Source organism: Vicugna pacos, chromosome 9 (assembly GCF_048564905.1).
Source record: "Vicugna pacos chromosome 9, VicPac4, whole genome shotgun sequence".
Taxonomy (NCBI): domain Eukaryota; kingdom Metazoa; phylum Chordata; class Mammalia; order Artiodactyla; family Camelidae; genus Vicugna; species Vicugna pacos.
The window spans coordinates 32,184,649-32,207,799 of record NC_132995.1 but is presented as its reverse complement, the minus strand read 5'-3'; the positions used below and the strand labels follow the sequence as shown (position 1 = coordinate 32,207,799).

Genomic DNA, 23,151 nt, shown 5'->3' with positions numbered 1-23,151 from the left:
AAGGAGCTATTCCAAGAGCACGGCGGAGTAGTACGGAGGCCTGACCGGGCAGAGACCTGGGCAGAGAGAGGAAGGGGCTGATGCTGCAGCCATTCTGGAGCAGGAAGTGGGGACCAGGAGGGAAGGAAGGGAAGGAGGAGTCGGGGTTTTCGGCCTGAGGAACTGGTGGAAGGTGGCACTTTCAACACAAAGAAGGCAGGCAGAAGCAGTCCGCTCTGTGTGGCCTGGTTGGCACGGGCTGGGGCTGGGGTGCTGAGGGGCCCTGGCAACGGGAGCACCAACAGGTTCATCTCCACTTTTCTGTGCCCTTGCTAGGTGCTCTGCAGTCATCATCTCAATTCATCTTCACGGCAGCCCAAGGAGAAGATCATGTATTGTCTCCATTTCACAAACCAGGAAAGCAAGGCTCAGAGAGCAGAGGGGATGATCTGCCCGCTCATGAGCCCTGGAGCTGGGACATGGACACAGGACTGTCGGCCTCCTGAGTCCACAGTTCCACCCCTAATGCCACACCCCCTCTCCACCTGCAGATAAAGGGATCTAGCTCACAGCCAAGTAGAGGGAATTAGAAGAGTGTTCCTCATACTAAAAAGAGGGGTATAAGCTAGAGATGGAAGCTGGAGAGTCAACGAATCAACATTCATTCCTTAATCCATTAAAAAATGTTCATGGGAAAGGCAAGCCACAGACAAGAGAAAATATTCGCAATACACGTATCTGACAATGAACTTGTGTCTAGGATATATTAAAAAAGAAGCAAAAAACCTCTTACAACTCATTAATAAGAAGATAACCCATTAAAGGGAAGAGTAAAAGTTTGAACAGATACCTCACAAAAGGAGATACACAAATGGCCAAAATGATGCCAAATATCATTAGTCATTAGGGAAATGCAAATTAAAAGCACAATGAAATACTATTATGTACAAACTGGAATAGCTAAAATATAAAGGACTGACAACAGGTGTCAATGAGAGTGCAGGACGACAGGAGCTCTCTCATACACTGCTGGTGGAGTTTTAAATAGTACAACACTTTGGAAAGCAGTTTGGAAGTTTCTTGTAAAGTTAACATACCCTTACCATATGACTCAGCAACTCCACTCTCAGGTATTACCAAGAGAAGCGAAAATTTATGCCCACACAAAACCCAGCAGTTTTATTCATAGTAGCCCTAGAGGGGAAATAACTCAAATATCCATCAACAGACAATTATGTACATAAATGATGGTCTATACTTGGGTGAAGTTTGAAGCTTGGTCACAATAAAGTACCCGGATGTTACGGAGAGAGACAGCGGCAAGAATCCACAGCCAGGCAGGGGATCAGGGCCGGGCAAAGTCTGTAGGCATCTGGATCACATCCAGTTCAGTTTTATTTTTGTTTTTGTTTTAAGTAAAGGCTTCTGCTGAGGTTGAAGTGAGAACAGCCCGTACGCTTTGCAAGGCTGGCCCTGCACAAAGCACTGAGCTGATCAATCCCCTGCCCCACGCACAAGGGAGGCTCAAAGAGGGATCCTAAGTTGGTGCCAGAGCCCGGACCGTAGCTGGATTCCCCTCGCAGAGCCCAGACTGGGAGTTAGGCACACCAGGGGTCGGTGCCTGGCTCTGCTAATGGTCGGGCAGGTGACTTAGTCTTTCTTTGCTCATCTGTAAAATGGCAGTAATAACACCTACCACAGGATTGCTAGCACAGTTAAATGATATGATGCTGTGTTTCTTAATAACAACACAGACTGAGCACGTAATATGTGCCATGTACTACCATCCATCTTTTGACACCCTGGCCACCCTACGCTCTATCTGCATTATGAGAACATGCCATGGAGGAGGAAAGTAGGTGCAGAGAGGTCACACAGCTAGCAAGCACTGGGACCACAGCTCCTCAAGGCAGTCTAGCATCTGAGCCTTTTCACCCTATGCCACGTTCCCAAACTCATTCATGTGTCAGTTTTTTTCCCCATATCAGTAGAGCCCTGAAATTAGCCTCATCTTAAATGATAATTTATGTGAAATTATGAGTATGATGTGTTGTGATTTTTTCTAATATGCATGACAATAGACACATAACAAAAGTAAAAATAAAAGGTTTATATGTATCTCATGTCCACCAAAGTAAGCATGCCAGACTAAAGAAACAGCAGCTCCTACCTGGGGCACAGCAAGTGGAATCAAAATTCCAGAATTGTCATGCATTTCACTGTCGGAAGGCCATCTGTTTTTATAGGGTCAGGATAAAGGAGATGGAGGGGAAGGGAGGGCTCTTCCACAATGGCCACCACCAAGTCAGTTCCAGGTCTGCTCCACCATGTCAATGACGAGCGAGGCTCTGTCACTGCTCAGCCCCCACAACTCTGCTGGGTCCCCATGAGGAGTGGCAAACAAACATGGCCGAAGGAGCCATGACAGTGGCCCTCTCACCAGGTTAAAGGCGGGGCTTCGAGGAGCTCAAGGTGATTTGGCTAAAATCCACATCTGCACGCTGTGCCACATACTGGCTTCCCTGGGACAAGAGCATTTTGACTTTTCTTCCTGAGGTCACAGCTAGACATTGCAGTTAGGTGTGACTGAGTGATCAAGTTCTGGCCAATGGAATGTGGCCTGGCCCCCCAAAACTTTCCTTACAACCTTCGATGCGTTTCCTTTTCCTTGTCTGCTGGCCTGATGCTGGGAGTCTAGCAGAAGACCCCGAGGCTGAGGGGCTGGCAAAGCCACAGACCAGAGAGGAGCCACCTCCCGACTGCATGGACCAGAGCACCCCCCACCTTTCATATTAGACTGTGATGTGAACGAGAAACATTCCTTTACTGTATGGACCCATTGAGATTTGGGGGCTGGCCGTCACAGCAGGTGAAGTTAAGCATTGTCTGGAGTGTCAAGGAAATTCTGTTGCTACCATCCTGGGACTTAATCCGAGGGAGGTACCAATATATTCTCTAGAATTTTTGAACAACACTGGGGCTCCCAGAGTAGACATTCACCAAATAGGAAAGCACAGGTAAACTTGCTGCCTGTGAGTCACACACCTGCCGTGCAGTCAGATACACCACACAGCAAATCTTGGCTCCATTTTATGCACAGGAAAGACAAAATACTAGTATCTTTCGAGACCGTTCTGGGGCTGCAGTGGGATAGCGTGTGCAAAGCGTCGAGCGCTGAGTAGAGCCAGCCTCCAGCAGATGTCACCTGTTGCACGTCTCATGTGTGTGACCCCTGCTCCCTCCCCGTGCAGGACTAGGGCAGGGGTGCTGTTTCTGCTCAGTAGTGGAGGAGACTCAGGCTGGGAGATGGCCTATGAACAGGATGGCTCTATAGTTCAGGTTTCAAAGCGATCCTGGTTCTCCACAATCTGATTTTTGACAGCTCTCTGCTCTTGTTTCACAGGGGGCCATACCAGCGGTGGGAAGGGCAATGGGCGAGGTTCTGAAGTATCTGGGTCTAAGAACTGCTCTGCCACTGACCAGCTGCTTGACCTTGGGCAAGTCATTTGAAACAGTCTCAGCTTCCTCCCGTAAACGCTAGTTACACCTGTCCCACAGGTGGGACATCCAGAGCTCAAAAAAAGATGGAAGATGTGAAAAGGATTTACTTTCGTGCCAAACCTACGGCTCGGGGCTGGGAAACAACGGGTTACAGGGGCTGGTCACAGGGCTGTGTAATTGGTAAAAGCCTCATACACCTCAGGCAAATTCATTACCAAGGGCCGAATCAGGGTAGTAGATCACAAAGGCTAAATCTTCTGAATAAGAGTGTTATGGACTGAATGTATGTGTCTACCAAAAATTCACATGTTGAAGCCCTAACCCCCAGTGTGGCTTTATTTGGAGTAAAGAGGTAGCTAAGGTTAAATGAGATTATAAGGATGGGACCTTGATCTGATAGGATTAGTATCCTTACTGGAGACCTCAGAGAGCTCTCGTCTCTCTCCCCTCCTCTGCAGGCATGTACCCAGGAGGGCCACAGGAAGACAGAGTGAGGAGGTAGCCATCTGCAAGCCAGGAAGACAACTCTGACCAGAGACGATTTGGGCCAGAACCTCCATATTGGGCTTCTTGCCTCCAGAACTGTGAGGAAATAAATTTCTGTGGCTTAACCTGCCCAGTCTATGTTGAGCTGTGGCCACCTAAGCCCACTAATACAAAGAGCTTACACATGCTGGTCTGTCAGGCACTGTTCAAGCCCCTACATTGTCCCAAGCACTAAGCAGGTACTGTCCTCATCCCCATTTTATAGATTGAGAAGAAGCACAGAGCAGATGGGTAACTTCCCCCAGGTCACAGCGCTGAGAGAAGGCAGCATCGGGCTCCGTGAGGAGGCAGGGCAGGCTGGCTGCAGAGTGTGTGAGCCTCAGCATTGCTCAGTGCCGGGTGGGGTGGAGGACACAGGTCTGTAAGCTCCCCTTGTGCATGGACTGTGAGGGTCTTGTCCTGGCAACTACCAGGTGCCCTATAAATGTTGGAGAGTATGTCCAGACCCAGGACAACGATGATCAGGGAGTTCCAGGGCCTTCCGGCTCCCACAAAGGAAGCAGTCTCCATCCTCTCACCCCAAATCCTGGGGGGAATGGGTGGGTGGTTACACCCCAATTCAGAGCCTGTGAGTGCTATCAGGAGTCCAAGGTCAGTAGGCTGCGCTTTTCAGTTATTCCAGCTGGATCTTTCAGTGATTCTCTCTGCTACACCCACGGGAAGCCATCTCCCAGCACAACCCTTGGACCTCAGCATGTACACAGTCAAGAGATCCAGTGAGAGCATGTATTCTGGGGTTTTCAAAGGACCACACAGCTAGCTAAGAACAAAGCTGGGTACCATCACTAGATTCTTCTCAGGCCAAGGCTCTGGACTCTACCTTGGAGGCCAAGAGGGCTTCTAAGCAGGGGTTTAGATGAGCACTTGTAAAAGCTCACGCACGCTGTTGTGAGGAGCAGATTATGGGTGACAGAAGAGGCGCCTGGTGCAACTATGTGGGGCTTGCCTACTCAGTAGCTGCACCTCCCACTTCCTGGAGCTCCAGGTGCTCTGATGCTGCCATGGGACACTGGCCCACATGCTCTGCTTTTGGGTGCAGGTCAGCCAATGAAATGTGTGTAAAATGTTTGTGACGATGCCCAAAGGTGTCCCTAGCTTCGTGCCCCCGCCCTGAACCTACTCTGTATGCTCTGCCATCTCATTCTCATCAAGCAAACAGCTCCTGAAATCCACCTTCTCCCTCCCCGCTACCTGGGGAGCCTTCCAGAGGGATCAGACAGAAACTGACAGCTTCACGTGGCAGTTCATGCTCATCTCCCCCCGCGGCCCTGTGACATGGTTACCCTTGACATAGATGCAGTGACGGTAACACTTGACAGTTTTTCTGCTTGATTTAGTGGCTTTATCCCCGTGGCTTGGTGGCCTATGTGTGTCAGCCCACACCAGAGCTCCCACCAGGCTGGGACTGAGCCCATATCTATAGCCCTGGGCCCCAACCCCAAGCTGCGTGCCCGGGCACCCACAGAGGCCTCCCTCTGGTGCAGGGCTGCCTCCGCTGCTAACAGTCTGCTGGCTGTGGAACATCAACCCCTCCCTGAGAGAAGCTAGTCTTTAACTTGCCCTGTCTTTGAAACACTGAGGTTTCTTTCTCTTCTGAATACAAGGGAAGAACCCTGTGCTAAGCAATTAAGTTTGGCCATCACCTAAGCTTAGCAATTGTTTTGCCAGGAGAACTTACAGAACTTTTTTGAAGTTATAGAACTGAGATGGGGAGTGGGGTGGAGGAGAGGTCTTGAGGCCATTTGGCCCCTTTGTAGGACTCTATAGGATGAAGGACTTGTCTGAGGTCACACAGCCAGTGGGGTCAGGGCCTGGAGCCCAGCTTTTCCATGAAGGGCCAGTGTTCTTCTGCCATGAGCTGAAGCCTGGCACACCTCTGATTCAAGGTGGACCCTCACCGACAAAGACCCCAGCCCCTCCTGAGTTCCTGGGGCTCCTGCCCCTCTAGGTGCCAGAGAGGCACAGTAAGGGGAGACCTGGCCCCATTCCACTGGGTGGCTGGTGAGATAAGGACTGTGCGGCTGCGTTTCCCCACCTCCCCCATTTTTCCCAGGAGGAAACAGCCTCCTTGTAGAGGCTGAGCCTAATTCTCCTCTCCCCGCCCAGCTTGGGAACTTCTATGACTTGGAGCTGAAAGTGTGCTTAGGGCTTGCTTCCCGGCTCTGGATGTAGACACTTGGAGTGGTCTTTCTGCCTGCCCACCGCTGGGGCTGGCAAGCCCCCAGGGGCCAGCGAAGGGGGCAGAACCAGACTGGGGAGGACTGGGCGACTGCAGCCCAGTGTCAGAGTTGCCGGCTGGCTGAGGCTGCCCTTGCTGATTTCCTAGTACTAACCCACCCTGCACACAGCCCAGGGCCTGGACCCAGACTGCGGCTCCCAGTGACACTGCAGGTGGGAAAGCTGAGGTGGAGGTCATGGGTCTGCATCCTCATTAGATTGGTAAAAAATCTGGAGTCAGACTGTCTAGGGTGGCACCAGGTCCCAGTGGTGTGACTTGAGCTTATCACTTCTCTCTGAACTTTGGTTTAGTCATCTGTAGAAAGAGGGCAACAATGGAATCTATGTACCAGTCAGGGTCCTGTCAAGAAACACGGTGGCCTGAGATGGGCAGGAGAAGAGAGTAAATGAGCTAACATGCGGACAGTGCTCAGAACAGTGTGGCGCAGGGGCGAGTGTGCCATCAGATACATGGAAGGGCCCAGGGCTGCCCTTCTCTGCACTCCTGGAGGCCAGCAGTGCAAGTGAGGGTGAAAGTCTCAGAGGGATAACTCTGAACCCATGATACTTCATGTGAGGCCGAGAAAAAGAGAAATCACTGGCCCAATCTTTAGTACTTCACCCTTAGTCCCAGGCTGAGCACGCCCCCCCCACCCCCGCGTAGGAATAAGAGAAGCACAAGGGGTGGCCCTGCCCTCTGACTGCTCGGGGAGGCCAGATGCTGAGGGGGTGGGCATGGGACAGGGACCCTGGAGCAGGGAAGGCACAGCTCAAACAGTTACTGGAAAATGGGAGCATGGTTCTTGCTTCCTGTGGGGACAGGAGAGGGGAAGGCAAGTGGGAAAATCCTTAGTCCAGAAAACAGGAGACCTGGTCTTCGTCCCAGCTCTGCCGGACCTGTGGTAAGACCTTGCACAAGTCTCTCCTCCCATGTACCTCAGTATCCCCTTCTGTAGAAGGAAGGACCTGGGTGAGAGCAGCAGGTCCCAGAGAATGGTTATATAACTTTAAAAGGAATACTCAAAAAAAAAAAGTTGGGGCAACTCTGGAAGAGACACACATCAACAACCTTCCTTTCTGTGGGGCTTTGAGGGCCTTGGATACTGTAATGCACACTGTGGCTCCCCCGGCGGAGACACGGCCTATGCTCCCAGACTTACTGAACAAGAAAAGAGAGTGTCACTCGATCACATCGAGGAACTAATGTCTGAGGAATCCTGGACTAGAAGAGTGTCAGCGATTCCTCCAGCACAAAATGGTCTGTTCACAGCACAGTGCTCACTAGGAAAGCTGTGATTAAACTCCAAAATGGCTGCTGCAGAAAGGACAGCATCAGGAAGACAACCCAAGGATGGGTGGGCCAGATGGAAGGCTCTCCTATGAGGATGGCCCTGTGTGGGTCCAGCAGGAGGTGCTGGGCAGGATGGGGACACTTGTCCTGCAGGGAGACTTGCCCCTCAGAGGCTGGTGAAAGGGGGTCTGAGAATCTGATGTTCTGGGCCAGGGAGACCCACTGGGCCTCGGATAAGAGGTCAATCTGAAACACACCGACATGATGTGACAAGTTCCAGGGAGTGGACGGTGACTCTCCTGCCCACCACTCAGTCTCCGTGGAGCACTGCTGGTCACGGGCTCTTCCTCTAACTCAGACACCCCTGGTCCAGGCCATGAGCATCTATACTCCTTGGTCTGACACTCAAGGCCTTCTACAAGCCAACACCTCTTCCCTTTGGCCCGTGCTGCTGGATAGAAGGGGTAACCAGGGCAGTATCTCAGGCCTGGAATGGAGTTAGAGACCTCAAGTGTAACAGAGCAACAGGACAGAAGGGCCTGACCTGTGTCACAGCTGGGCTGATCAGGCAGGAGAGAAATGCATTTCTACCTTATTTATGCCACTGTTATTTAGGGGTCTTTGTTACAGAAGGGAAGCCTCCTGTTACACTGGCATTATTTCCATTTTACAGAAGTGGAATCTTCAGGGTACTTAAGGAACCTGCCTGAGGTCACAATGATAAAAAAAGAAGGATCCAATTTGGACCTTGTATCTATCTGATTCCTGAGTGCGTGCACTTTGCCCCACCACACATGCAGCTGCACTTCGAGGATGTGCACTGAGTTTCTCCACAAGAAGATACCAGAGTTTCAGATCGAATCCTCAGGCTTCTTGCTGCAGGGTGGAACTCTTGGACGTGGTCCAGGGAGGGTGGTATCTGGGAATCAAGGTACTTCACCATTCAGGTGCACAACCGTGGAAACTGAGAACAGTGGTGGGGCCCCCAGCCCGGCCCAGGCCCGCAGCAGGCACCCTGGCCTATAAGGCTGGGCCCAGAGAGCTGCCCTGGGCCGGAGGAGCTGTCTTCCTCTCCTTGGCCAGTTGTCGTCAGGGGAACAAGCTGGTCTCAGCACCATGCAGGAAGAGTGGCAGGAAGGAAAAAGGGAGGAAGACACGGGCTGGACAAGAAGGGGGAGGGTGCCCATGGAGCTGGAAAAGCTAGATCTAATTTGGCAGTGAGCTATTTCAGGACTGTGCCCTGGGGACCTCAGACCAGAGATATTGGGGGAGGGGAGTCTGGTGGCGCAAATGCTCCTAATCCACGTCTCCCCTAGAGCCATCAGCTGCTCCTGGGCTCACTCAGAAGAGAGGAAGGAGAGAAGCTGCTGCCAGCACTTGTGCTGGGCAATGCGAGCTTGCTGCTGGAGCCTGGAGGGGCTGCGGATGTCAGACGTATTAACATGTTCATGCTGTGTCCGGAGGAGCACGCTGTGTTGCAAGGACTCCCTGTCCGTGGTATTTGTCATCGTAAGTATAGAAGCATCCCTATATTATCAATGAGGAAACCAAGGACATATTTTTCAGTATGTTGGGAGCCTTAAAACACGGGCACTGGCCAGCTGTTCTCTACGTCTTCTAGGGCTGCGAGGTCTCCTCGGCAGCTAGCTAGTTTGCCACGTTAAAAGCAGCTACTTAGAGCCCCAAGGATGTAGCTACAATGTGCCCTCTCCAAAGAGGAGGCACTTGGTTTCCCCTGTGGGGTAGCTGGGCAGAGACGTGGGGGCTGTAATGTAGGGGCCCCACACATACCCAAAGGAAGGGCCATTAGTGGGGACCTCACTTGTCCTGATGCTTGAGAATATTTACTTGCATAATTGTAACATTTTCCCACTACTGTAAGAGCCAGGTAATGCAGGGCTTACGGGGAGAGGAGAGAGAGAGAGGAGAGAGAGAGAGAGTGTGCGTGCGAGCACACAAGTCCAAGGTATCATCGCCTGTGGTTTTCATTTACTGTTTCTTGGAATTTCAGGTTTCCTTTTCTTTCTACAGGCAATAAACATGCAGAGACTGGCAGTGGCTCAGGCTTGAACACTCACTCCACTCGGCACGTCATGGAAGGGAAGCCAGGAGGGCCCAGATGGAGGCCAGGGGCTGGCCAGGCCTTGGCAGTCACCAATAAGCCCAGAGAACCGGGGTGAGCGGGGTGGGAGTGGTCTGACTATGCTCTCCTTGGGGAGCCCTGCTCCAGGCTCGATTGCACAGGCTCTCCTCCCAGAGACTCTGCCACAGCTTGGTACCGCCAGGAGATGTACCTGCCACCAGTCGTTTTCTTAGTCTCCAGTGCCCCTCTGGACAACATTCTAGCTTCTGGGCCTTTGTGGTTCGTGGATGAAGGAATGGCGGAATGCAGGAGGCTGCTCCAGCCACCCTTGCTCTGGATGTTGAGATCTAGAAGGCCGGACAAGAACTGCGTTTTGCGCTTTTCACTCCCTCCTCCATGGAGGCGTCTGTCTGTATTCACAGGTGTACCCCTGGCATCTGGCCCAGCACTCAGCCTATGAGGCGCAACCCTGCTGGGTGAACCAAGTTGCTCACAAACTCATCTATTCACTGACCCCTGCTGGGCACGGGCATGACGATGCGGGGAACGCGCGGGCGGACAAGGCTGCCCCAGCCCCCAGACTCACTGTCTGGCTGCAGAGGTGAGGCAATCAGAGGCAGAAGCTGGGGGCAGCAGGGGCTGGAGCTCCAGAACGACAACTGTTCAGAGGACCGGAGAAACCGTTTTCAGCTGAGGAAACCCAAGAAGACTCTGACGAGGAAGGCAGTGGAGGGACATCTCAAAAATCTGAGATTTTAATCCCTCCTCTTCCTTTCCCATCTTGAAATCTATCATCTTTTGAGTTGGCTTTTCCTTTTGGAGGCGGGCCAAGAAGAGCCACTTGTGCCACTAACCTGAGCCAAGGTACCAGCGCCCAGGTCTGGAGGTCCTTATAGCAGCGCTTAAGGAAAAGACACCCGCCCCAAACCTGGAGCTTAGGGCCTGATCCAGCCTTAGACCACAGGAAACGCTCCCCGCAGGCTGCACTGAGTCCAGCAGAGCTGGGAGAGGCCCTGCAAATCAAGGGATGGAATCCCTGCACAGGCTCAGGAGCCCCTCCATCTTTTCAGTTTTGTATCCAACTCCGCTTCCCCACACACTGTCTGCCAGGGATGTGATGGCTCACTAAGCGTTTGTGGGATGACTGACTGATCGAGTGAGGCAAAGAAAATGAGGCCCCAGGTCGGCTGAGTGATTTGAGGCAGGCTGCTGAGATGAAAAGAGAACTGAGCAGTGATTCAGCAAACCTACAGTTCTAGTCCTGGGTCTGCACGTCACCTCTTGAGTAAGTCTGTTTCCTGTTGGGGCCAGATGGGGCCTATTCTGCCATCATCTGCAAAATGGAGTAGCAGAATTAGATGGTTTTGAATGGAGGAATTTCAAGCTCTATTAACCTGTGCGGGCAGAGGGTCAGGGCCGGACCAGGCCTGGACTGGCACTGCTGAAGGGCCGCGGTTCCCAGCGTGTGGCAGGTGTACAAGCTGCTGCCCAGGGGAAGCCTCTCCTGGCCTCAGGTTTGGGCTTTCATCTGTCACCTGCCCAGTCCCCATCAGATCTGACAAGCACTGCCAAGGTTTCCCCAGACCCCAGGAACTCAGGCAGACTCAGACCAGAGAGCATCCTTGTTTTTGTCTGTTTCAGAAACCACAGGGTTAACAGCACTGCTGTGGAGATAGTGCCATAGTATTCCCCTGATTAAAAAGATAGTGTTCAGAGCTCCACTGTGTGACTTAAATGTCAAGATTTCTTCTATCAGAGGAGATCCAATGACATTCTGGAATCTAATTTGAAATTGGATTCTGCCTCCCCAACAGGTACCATTATCTCGAGGGGTGGGGGCGTTCTAATGGAGCCCCTTGGTGGGACATGAGAGTGCTGGGCAGCGATTCCAACACCAGCTCCAGCACTGATCGTTAGTCCTGCTTAGGTCACTGACCATGGGCCGCCCATTAAATCCTGAATGGGTCAGGCATTGTCCTAAGCACCCCACAAGCATTTCGTTTAATCTTTCAGCAGATGAATGGGGATGGTATTAGCATTAGGCCCATTTTACAGACAAAAACACCAAGGGCTAAGGTAGTTACATCATTTACCCAGAGCCATACAGCCAGGGGCAGAGCTGGGATTTGAACACAGTATCCAATACTTCTTGTGTCCAGCTTTGTACTAGATGGGTAAGATCTATATCCTGTCCTCAGGGAGCTTATAATTTAGTGAGAGAAATAGTGACATGCACAAATGGTGAAAAAATGAAAATCAGAGTATTTTCAATGAATAAAGCCTCATATGAGTTCAAGGCATTACTTCTTCACTGTTGTTCCATTACAAGGTACTTTACACACACAAGTACACATGGACATGCATATAAGTTTTATGTATGTTTATATATACACATTGTGTGATTAAAATTTATTTCGTGGGATTGTTTGTAGACTTTACCTACCCTCCTGCTGGTCCAAGTGAACCTTCTAATCCTGTAACTGCCCAGTTTCCCTCATCCTTTCTTCCAGTGTCTTAGTTTAAACCAGTTATACCAGACAAATTTCTCTGCTTTTGTGATGCAGATGCAGGCCCAGGGCTGAGAACCCAGGACGAGGGGAGGGGAGGGGCTCCACTCAAAAGGTTATGACCGTTTACAGGATAATGAGCTGGGGGTGAGTAGGGAGGGAAGGAAGGAGGGAGAGAGAGGGGGAGAGAAGGGAAGGGAAAGGAGAAGGAGAGAGATGGGGAGGGAGGCACAAAGGAAGAAAGAGAGAAACCAAGGAATAGACAGAGAAAGAGAGAGAGGGAGAGGAGGAGAGTGAACCCCTTCCAGGCAGAGAGCAGGAGAGGAGGAAGAAGTCAGGAGGGAAAATGTGGGAGAGTGAGAAGGAGAGAGAGGACTGGAGAGAAAAAGCCTGGAAGGTTGGTGGCAAAGAGATGATCTCTGGAGAACTGGGGGAGAAAGCAGCTCGAGAGAGTGGGGGTGGGACAGACATGAAGAAGGCAGAAAAGGACACAGGAGAAGAGCAGTGGGAGTTGTCCTTTGAGTCCCTTCTCATATTGTAGAGAGACTCAGAACAAAGAAATGGGATTCTTCTGAAGATCTGTTTTGACTATTATCTTGTGCCTATTTAAATGGGACTCTGCCCTGGACCCGAGTCACATGGATTATAGCTTCATTAGGGTTACATATCTATATTATATGCATATATATTTTGTACTGCATGACCTTGGGCAAGACACTTAGCCTCTCTGGGCCTCATTTTCTTCATTTGTAAAATGTGGGTAACAATAGCACCCACTGCACAGGTGTTTGTCAGGATTAAATAATTTAATAAATGTAAATGGTTTAATATGAGCCCTGGAATATAAAAATTGAAAGTGACGATTATGATCGTCTTTAATTCTCAGAGCTTCAGTTCTCTGAAGCCATCTACTTGCTGATCACTCCCACCTGGAGCCTATTAGGTTGAAACCATATTTGGCCCAGATCAGCCCTTCTCCTGACTTTCCGCCAGAGGTTTCTCCTGGTTCCCAGTCATCTAGGCTGGGAACAGTGGAGTCCCAGTTTCCTGATCCTTAACCTTTAGTACCAGCAGCCAATTAATCACCGGGCCCCTTCTTTCATCACCACACATCACTTTGTTGTCCTTCTTTTCCAACCCCCATGGAGACCCTTACTGCAGCTTCCCAACCTGTCTCCCTACCTTCAGTCTATCCCACCACTTAGCCCACCTTGCACATGCCAAAATTTATCAATGGCTACCTACTGCCAACAGGATAAAACCCAAACTCCTTGGCATACTTTCCAAGATCTACCCAATCTGGACCTAACTGTATTTTCTAACTTTCTCACGCCTTCCCATATCCTAATCCTCTGTACCGGCCACTGGCCTCCTCCGTCAATCAAATCTTCTTTGGTTACCACCAACCCACAGCCTTTATTCATGCTTTTCTCTGCTTCAAGTCCCTTTCCTCACCCACACCTGCACCTGTCAAGCCATGTGCTGCTTTGAGGACAGCTACAGCCTCACTTCCACTAAGAAGCTTTCCCTCACCTCTCATGCAATTGCTGGGGTCATTCAGCCTATGAACCTTGTCTTCCCAAGAAGATGACCAGCCCCTTCAAGGCTCTATTTCACATTCCTCTGACTCTTTCCCCAGAGCTTAGAACAAAGTCCACGCATAGTCAGTACTCAGTCACCATCTATTCACTAATGATAAAATTGCAGGTACTTTTCCTTTTTCTCTGAGAACTGAGAAAGTTAGAAGTGTAATTCCATGCAAGGGATTTTTTGGTGAGACCTACTGTGTGCTGAGCACTGTGCTGGTTGTTGGGCTGAGGAGATGACCCAAAGATGAATGACACAGACCCTGAGCAGAAAGCTCTTAGATAATGAAGTTCTTACTCTAGACTCCACTGGTGGGCTTTCTGAGTTCCAGAGTGCCCTGAAATTATATGCAAAATTTCCTGGGTATGTGTGCAGGTGCACGGCTCTGGAGAGAAGTCTCATGGCTTTCATTAGCTGCTCAAATGGATTTTGACCACCCTAAAGTGCAAGGGTCATTGCTCAAAGGAAAAACTGACACAGTGCATGAGATACGGGCTCAATGGAGAAAACACTGCACTGAGCTCTGCTGTCGGGGAAGGAGAGGAAAGCTTCATGCAAAGATGGGAACTCAGCTGGTCCTTGCTGAGTGCTGGGGCATGAGGTGCTTGACGGAGTCCCTGCTATTTGCCTGACGTGGAGGCTCTTTCAGGCTTGGGCTCACGCACTGCCATGTGGCCTCGTGAGTCCGCAACCCAGAGAGGCCGAGGGAGAAACCAGTCAGTCCTCCCTCCACTGGGGGCCAGGGCAGAGGGTGAAGCAGCTGCTGAGAGAAGTCAGGGATGCTTTCCTAATGAGGTACAGCAAGGAAGCATCTAGATGCTTCTCTGTTTGGAGAATGTAAAGCTGGTTGGCCCAAGCAGGTGCTGCATGTGGGGAGGATGGTAGAGGTTGGGAAGACAAGAACAGGGAAGGAGGGCTTTTCTTTAGAGGCCAAAACATTAATCTGGGTCTGCTCTGCATGGAGCCATTTTCCCAAAATCAAAACAGCAGATCCCCTACTGGGGACCTGAGAGAGGAAAGAGCTTGGAAACCCAGCCGTGGGGTCAGGGCATCTGGACACTGACAGGTGGCGGGCCACAGGCAGACTGGACTAGAGGGTGTCCAATCGCCCAGGCCCCACCCCTCCCCATGGGCACAGATTCAGGCTGAATGGAGCCTCTCTTTTGCCAATTTGCGAGGCTCACTCCTCACCTAGGACCCTGGTGGTGTCTGCTTGGAATCTCTGTCCCTCTTCCTCCCATGGCTGGCTCCTTTTCATGGTCAAATTCCAACACTAGTGTCCCTTCCAGGCTCAGGTGAACCTTCCCTGGCTACCTGGTAGCTGCCCCCACTGCCCCCCAACCCAAAATGATACACAGGGTTCCCTGCACCCAGCTGTCCAGACTGCAAATCCACACCAGCCCGCTCCCAGGAAACAGCTTCTCCAGCTGCCTGGCTCATTTTGGCCTAAGGTGAAATAACACAGGGGGAGGTGCCCCCAGGGCCTGGGGGTCTTTGCCAGCCAGAGGGACTGCACCTAACGAGCCTGCGCTGCCCTCGGGATGGGTCAGGCAGCAGCCGTGGTGTCACCAACTGTAACAGGCTGGGCTCCAGCTCCGCAGTGTCCAGTGGACTCTTCAGGGAGTCCCCACTCTGCTCTCAGTCTCCCTTTCCATTGGAGACTTTCCCAATCTCCTATTTGAGGGTTGTCTCGACTGGGAAATCCCACAGAAGAGAAACAGCCACAGAGGCTGAGGGGCCCTGGAGTATAGTCTTTAATATACTATGTTCCTAGCAATTTCCAAGCAATCATCTCTCTATTAAGGATAGTAAAATGGAAAAAAAAAATCCAGGAACAATGAATGTTTCCAAAACTGAAGGAGAAAAGCATTCCAAAGTCACACTGACTATTCTGGGTTATGATCAGGGCAGGAGGTTGGGAAGGAACAGTTGGTTGGGAGGTAGGTATGGCAGTGAACACACACACTCTTGGAAGATTTTGCAGGCAGTGTGTGTGTGTGTGTGTGTGTGTGTGTGTGTGCGGGCGTGCGCGTGCCAGGGTGCACATGCGCATGCCTTGGACACATGAGCCTTTTGCACTGTGTCTGTCATCTGGTTAACTGAGATTCAGGCATCGTGCTCTCTCTTTGGCCAAAGAGGAGACAGAGAGACCAGAGGCCTGTGGCCTGTTCCGTGTCTGAAGATCAGACCAGGCATTTCCTGCTCTGGGCTTTAATGCCTGAGTTGATTAAAGTGAGTTACAGTGCCTGGCAGCTAGTAGGTGCTCAATACATGAGAGCTATTTGTATTACCACTGTGGCCATTACTATTAAAATAAATGGAGCCCTGCAGACCATCCTGGCTACTTCTGGTGATCCGAGTTGCTATTTGCTGCCCAGTTTCTCTGGCACCACTCCTACTGAGCTGGGTCCTGTATTCCCAGCGCCCAGTGCATTGTACCCTCAGTGAATACTGAGTGGAAACAAGACAGAAGAACTCACAGTGCCCCTCGTTCTGCAGGCCTTGGCTCTGTGACCAAAACGAAAGCTGGCCCCTGGGGAGAAGAACTTCCTCTGCAGAACCAGCTCCTGGACTCAGACACGCTCTCAGTCACCCATTGCCCCTGTTCCAGGAGGAGCCAGTGCCTGAGCTGGACGACTCTGCCCCATAGAATTAGGATTTTGTGCATAAAATATTGAATTTTGCATTTAAAGCTATCTGTCACAGATGATTTATCAGACCCAGAGAAGGCGAGGATAGTTTTCCTCTGTAAGGGAGGTGATTTTTAGCAAAGACAGGGTAAGTATATAAACACATAACCAAACCACATCATCATCAGAGATTAATGCTCTGTGTCCAGAGGCTCCACTGAGGGGCCCAGGCGCTCAGAGGCCTCCATCTGCTCCCCTTCTCCATGCTCTAGGATCGCTGGGGTTCAGAATCCCACCAGGAGACAAAGATGCACGTCTGGATAGAATTCTCTGAAGCTGCTTTTCCTCCCTACCCCCTTTTATTGAGTTTTGCCAGTGTAGCTGTGTATAGCTCAGTCTTACAGTTAATGCAAATGTTTGCAAATAAGAGGCTTTTACATACTTATTCCATTCAACACTTATCAGATGCCCGGCAACCCAACTGAAAAAACTGTCCTTGTTCTAGGACATCGACTTCTTACTGGAAGGAGAGCCCCTTAGGTCCTCAGACTCAACTTGAAGAGGCAGAAAACACATCTTTTGATGTAAAGGATGGAAGAGAGTTGATTCAAATGGTTGCTCCCACCCCCAACACAGCAGTGGAGACAGCCCCTCTCTTCACTGTGCCCATGGGCTCAGCGGCCTACCTTTCTCTCCTTGTCACCATATTCGATGCCCAAAGTGTCCATGGCCCGGACGATGGCTGCCAGGGACTGGATGGTGTTGCTGTAGACAACAGGCTTATACTGTTTCACGTCTTCTCCAGAGAAGCCATCTTCATGGATGATCCTAGAGGAAAACCACACATGGCACATCTGATGAGTGCACTGTCCTCACCTGGCACCGAGCGCACCAGGCCCGGGAAGCCCCCGGCCAACCTCCCAGCTCAGCTGGCTGAAGGCCAGGTCCAGTTTGCATGCTGAATTACCGAACTGCTGTGATAAGACCTCAAAATCTGAAGGAAAAATCTACCTGAATTACTGAAAATTAATCTGAAAAACAGAATAGTGGAAAAAGGAAACACAGTCTTCTCACGTTCTCTACTACAGGGGAAGACACATCAGTCGAGGTGCTGATAATACTTGAAAGCACTCAGAACAGCACTCTGAACACACTCAAAGCACTCAACAGATGTTAGCTATTAGTATTTTTAAGCAACGCTCAAGGTCTTAACTTAAATATCCTCTCAGGGGTATACTGCTGAAGACCCCTCCGAGACAACAGAAAAGTCAACAGAAAGAGTGTGCCTACCCTCCTCCCTCTGCTGGGATCTGACCACTTGTCTCTTATTCTGATGGCTTTGAACATGACACGGAGGACACAAAGGTGACGTTGTAATTCTCAGTGGCCACGTGACAGTTCCTGCTCCTGTTCTCAGGTCCCTCTGGGGTCAGGGCAGAGGCTGGACATGCCATCTTGCTCCCTGCAGATGGCAGCCACTCAATGAACACTCACTGCTGACAAGGGCCCAGGGAGAAGACTAAACGTGGGTAAAACTGAGACTCTGAAAGAATCCCCTTATGGTTGAGGTACTTAAGAAAGAGCAAATGGATTTCAAGACTAACATCCAACATTAGTCATCCCCCAATAAACCATGTAAACCCTCCTGTGGTCACGATTTTCAGTCCAAGACTGAATACCACCTGTAACATGGACATACACCTGTGCAAATAACCGAGACCCCCTTTCCACCTCCAAGGCCCCTTTCTGGTCCTTCACTTCCTGCAGTATAGAAGAAAACTGCTAATAAGCCTTCTTTCTCTGTATAAAAGTTTGACTGAGATAAAATTCACATACTGTACAATTCACCCATTGAAAGCATGTAACTCAACGTTTCTGAGTATATTCACAAGATTCGGCGATGACTACCACAGTCTAATTTTAGAACATTTTTGTCCTCCCCCAAAGAAATCCTGTACCCATCGGCAGTCACCCCACCCCCACCCCAGCAGTAAGCAACCACTAATGTGATCTGTCTTCAGTTTGTATAAATTTGCCTATTCTGGATATTTCATATAAATGGAATCACATAAGATGTGGTCTTCCGTGCCTAGTTTCTTTCACCTGGCATGTTCATCCATGTGGTAGCATGTATCAGTACTCCATTTCTTTTGATTGTGAAAGTATATTCCATGGAAGGATATACCACTTTTATTTATCCAGTCGTCAGATGATGGACACTAACGATTCCTTTTATAAAATATGACTTGGTGCTGGGTTGTGAGTCTTTATCCTGAGTTTCTCTGAGAAGCAGATCAGAATGACCCTACTGACTTTTCCCTGACTTTTATTAGCCCTAAATCCATTTTTGTACAAGTTTCTTGAGGAAGCATGCATCCAGGCTGGATCACTGGTGCACTACCCCAGGCAGATCTCAAAGGGAATTGTTAGCTCCCACTGTAAACAACTAGAAAACTGGACAAATACATGAAACAAGTGGTTTCAGAGGCTGGATAATAGGCAGCACAGGGCTATGATCTGGGACAGAAGGGAAACAAGCGTGGCGAGTCCTATGATTGCCTTGGCTTTCCGCCTGGAGGCATTGACTAGACCTCAGTGCCGGGAGGGAGAGCCCAAGCAGAGCACAGCGGTCTTACTGAGGGGACGGACAGAGATAAAAGTTCAGGAAGGCTGAGGCGGCTGGGATTTGAGAGGCAGAGCACCAGACAGAAACGGGCAAAGAGAGAGAAAGTTCCTGATATCTCAATAGGGGTCTCCTTGAGTCTTTGGCTAAAGAGAGTGAGACTCTACACAATCCACAAGAAACAAGTAATAAGTTGAACACCTCCCACCACTCAGGCAAGGCTGGGAGATGTTCAAGTTCTGCCTAGCCAGAGTGGAGAGTGACCACCTAGGGCATTTGGCAGAGACCCCAGAAAGCTCATGCCATGTTGGTAGGGCTAACCCAGTCCCAGAGTAAAGGCTACTTTAGACCTGCCTTGACAAATCTTAAAAATGGGCCACAAAAGAACCAAACTGATCCACAAGTAACTTAATTGCCTGACAGAATGAAATCCAACACTCTCTACATGAGGACAAAATCCAGACACTTAACAAAATAATATTCACAATATCCAGCATCCAGTAAACAATTTCTGGATATGCCAAGAAGGAGGAAAGTGTGACCCATAACCAGGAGAAAAATCAGTCAAAAGAAGCAGACTCAGAAGTGACTGAGATGGTGGAATTAACAAAAAAGACCTCAAAAACATCTACTTAAAATATTTTCAAGAACTTACAGGAAAACATGAATATAATGGGTAGAGAAATGGAAGATACAGAAAAGAAAAAAATGGAGTATCTAGAGATGAAAATACAATATGTAGGATAAAAATTTCTCTGTGGGGATAAACAGCAGATTAGACACATTAGTGAATTTGAAGACATAGCAATATAAACTATCCAAACCGAAGCAAAGAGAGAAAAAAGGCTGAAAAATATATTGTGATGTTTACAACATATGCAGAAGTGGAATTTATGCAACAACAGTACAAAGGATGGGAGGGTTAAAATGGAAATATACTGTTGAAAAACTCTTACTTTATACATGAAGCAGCGTAATATTATTTGAAAGTAAAGCATAAGTTAAGACACATATTATATACTCTAGAGCCACCACTAAAAAGCCTCCATGACCAGTCTCCCCGCAGAGGGTGGTACCTCTGGGCGACCTGAGACGTGCAGCCTGGGTTTGCTGGCCCCCATGACATACCCTCCCAAGAAGCCAGTGCAATGAGTTTCTTCTCATGCTTCATGCAGGATGGGCAGGACGGGCAGGACCTGCTACTCTCCTGGGAATACTCTCTAGCCCCTTGGCTGCTTACAGAGCTGCCCTCTACTAGCGGATGGGACTATCATTTTTCACACCCACTAGTATCAATCTTTACACCACCTAATGAGGTAGGGAGGGCAGGTTTTCATTATACCTGTTTGTAGAATAGGAAACTGACACTGAGAGACATTAAGTAACCGGCCTCGTGGCTGTCAGCAGGTAGGGTGAGTGCCAGATGCAGACGCAGACCCCAGGTCTCCTGGTACACAGTCCTCTCTGCCATACCTCAGTCCTCGGGCTGGACTAGGCAGAATGCTGCCTAGAAGGCTTCACTGGGGCCTGAGGTGTTCCCAGATACAGAAGTTTCATTTGGGGTTTACAAAAAAATGATGCAATTTGCGCAAAAATTGCTCACATCATGATTATTAGTTATATAACTTGTTCACACTTGCTTATATGAGCTTAAAATTGAGCTTCCTGCTTCAGGGTAGAAATTATACCTTCCCTCCCCCGCTGACTACAAAGTAGTATGTACTCAACCCTTGAAAAGTTGCGCCATACAGAACAACACTGAAAAGAAATAGCATTCATAATCCGACCACTCGGAGAAAAATGCTTAATTTTTTACTGGAAGCCCTTCAGTATTTCTTTCATGCCACATTCCTCTTTTGCCAGCACTGATTTGAGTCATATATCCTTAAAAGTATCCCTTGAGGCCACTTTATTTTCTATTTTCCATCTCATTCCAGAGAGGCAGAGCAGAGCGGTGGTTAGAGCTCAGGAGGAGTCAGGAAGCTGTGGGTGACGCTGGTTCTATCACTGATGAGCTGTGTATTCCTGGTAAAGAACTCAACCCCTCAGGCCTTGGTTTCCTCAACTGCAAGGAGCTGTTGTGAGGAATAAATGTAAAGTGCCTATCATATAGTAAGTGTATAATAAGTGGTAGCTCTTTATATAACAACCTCACTCTGAAGTCAAAATTCCCCAAATAGAACTTCTTTTACTGCTGGTATAAAAGCAGCAGAATCATAGAAGCAGCTAATGTTTGAGGGTTTACTCTCCATGCTAAGTGCTTTACATGCACAGTCACATCTAATCTTCAAAACAAAACTCAGAGATAAAAATTATCTGCTCTTTACAGCTGACAAAACTGAGGCTCAGAGAGGGTAACCCAGTTACCCAAGGTCACACAGCTCATAAGTGTGAAAGTGGCATTCGGGGCCCTGCTTGTGACCACCAGGTGGATGGATGCTGAAAGGCAGGACGGCTATTGCTGCCTGGGATCCCCATAACCAGGTTCCCATAGAATCCAGAGATTTCACAGTCAAAGTGCACATCAAAACACCTCCTACAATATCAGCTCAAGGACTGTGGGGCAAGGAAAGGAGGTGTCCAGGAAGTCCATGGAAGTCCATGGAAGTCTGGTCTCTTGTAATAGCCCAGCTCTAGGTCCTGGAGGAGACCAGGCTGGAATCTGGGACACCTTAGTGACAGTCAGTGGCACCTCTGGCACCTCGCACTGCAGAAGCCCCAGACAAACTGATCTTCATCTACATGGTTGAGTGAGAGAGTACAGAATCAAGTCCCAGACACGTCATATGAGCCACTGGAACCAGCCATGACTGAAGCTAACCCTATCCTTACTCTTTTGAGTGATAAGAGCCATATAACTTCCTCCCATTTTTGCATAAGCTAATTTGATTTGGGTTTCTGTTACTTACAACGAATAGAGTCATGACTAAAACAACTTTCATACCTGGAGAGACCATCTCGTATTACATTTGTTTATTAACTTTCTGTCTTTACCACCAGCCTGTCAGCCCCTGGAGGTTAGGCACCACATCTCATTCATCTCAGCTCCCCCACTCCAGATTAACTGGCACAGGGCTAGGCTCTGAATAGTACTCAGAGAGAGTGGGACATAACTACACGAGCCAGGATCGCACAGATGCACAAGAGCCACCCTCTCCACGGAGCTTACTAAAGGAGGCAGATGTGTGTTTATGTCGGGGTGGGAACCCGCCGGATTTCCTATGTCTGCAGAGCCAGGGTAGCAAAGGGGGGCCAAGCTAGATGCTGCATTGGTGCCCACCCTGAACTCAGGGACTCTGAGGGGTGTTCCCAGCTACCAAACCAGAAGAAACACAGGGAGCAAGCAAGGGCTGACTGTGCAGCCCTGAGTGTTCGACTCTGGACAGGAGCCACCAACTGGATTCTGGAAACCTCCCCTAGAGGAGGGAGGAGGTCCAAAGTGGAAATGGGGAGAGAGAGGGAGGGTGGCAGCCAAGGCCGTCCAAGTGGGTCTGAGTGTTCTGGGACGAGGTGACCACAGAGGGGCCCCCAGCCTCCCCTATCCCATCTTCTTGCTTTGCTGCCTTGGGGATCCCACAGGAGGACTGGGCTGGGGCTCCCTTTGTTCTCTGTTCCCGCCTCTCAGTGTCAGACTGCACTTGGCTGCACTGAGACTCCCTCGGCGCAGTGGCCTTATATGGTCACAGAAGCACAGGCTTGGGAGCTGGAAGGGACCTTGGAGGATCATCTGGCTCAGCAGCCATTCTCCCTCTCTGAATCACAGATGCCTTTGAGATTGTGACAAATGCACCAATACACACAGTTTTACCCCCAATTTCTGGAGGTTCACAAACTCACAGATGCTAAGCTGCTGGAACACATGATTTTTCACTCCATCTCCATGGTGGATTAAGTGCCCCTCCTCTGCTTCTTTTTATCAGCATCCTTTCCCCTGCACTCGGACTGTCTCCCCAACCTCCAAAGCAATCCCTTTAAGAGTTCAGAGTAAGGGGGATGCTTCTGGAACCAGACTTGAGCTGTGTGACTGGGCAATTTCCTTAACTGACTGGGGCTTCAGTTTTGTCAGCTTTCCATGGAGAAGGGCCTGGTAACTACTAGTAACTATCTTCACTGGATCGTGATGTGTAAAGAAGAGGGAGGGCCTGGCACAGTAAGCACTCCATCAGTTTAGTTGTTATTATGACTGT

General features: G+C 49.7%; 1 protein-coding gene across 3 annotated transcripts in view; it reads right to left on the bottom strand.

The window, feature by feature from the left end:
- The window catches only part of GNAO1 (G protein subunit alpha o1), a 150,388-nt gene that overhangs the window by 56,697 nt on the left and 70,540 nt on the right, over nucleotides 1-23,151 (bottom strand). For all 3 annotated transcript variants that reach the window (XM_072967400.1, XM_072967401.1, XM_006214541.4), the window contains exon 3: nucleotides 17,028-17,169. In XM_072967400.1, coding sequence (XP_072823501.1) covers nucleotides 17,028-17,169 — 142 coding nt within the window. The remainder of the gene's footprint in view (nucleotides 1-17,027; nucleotides 17,170-23,151) is intronic.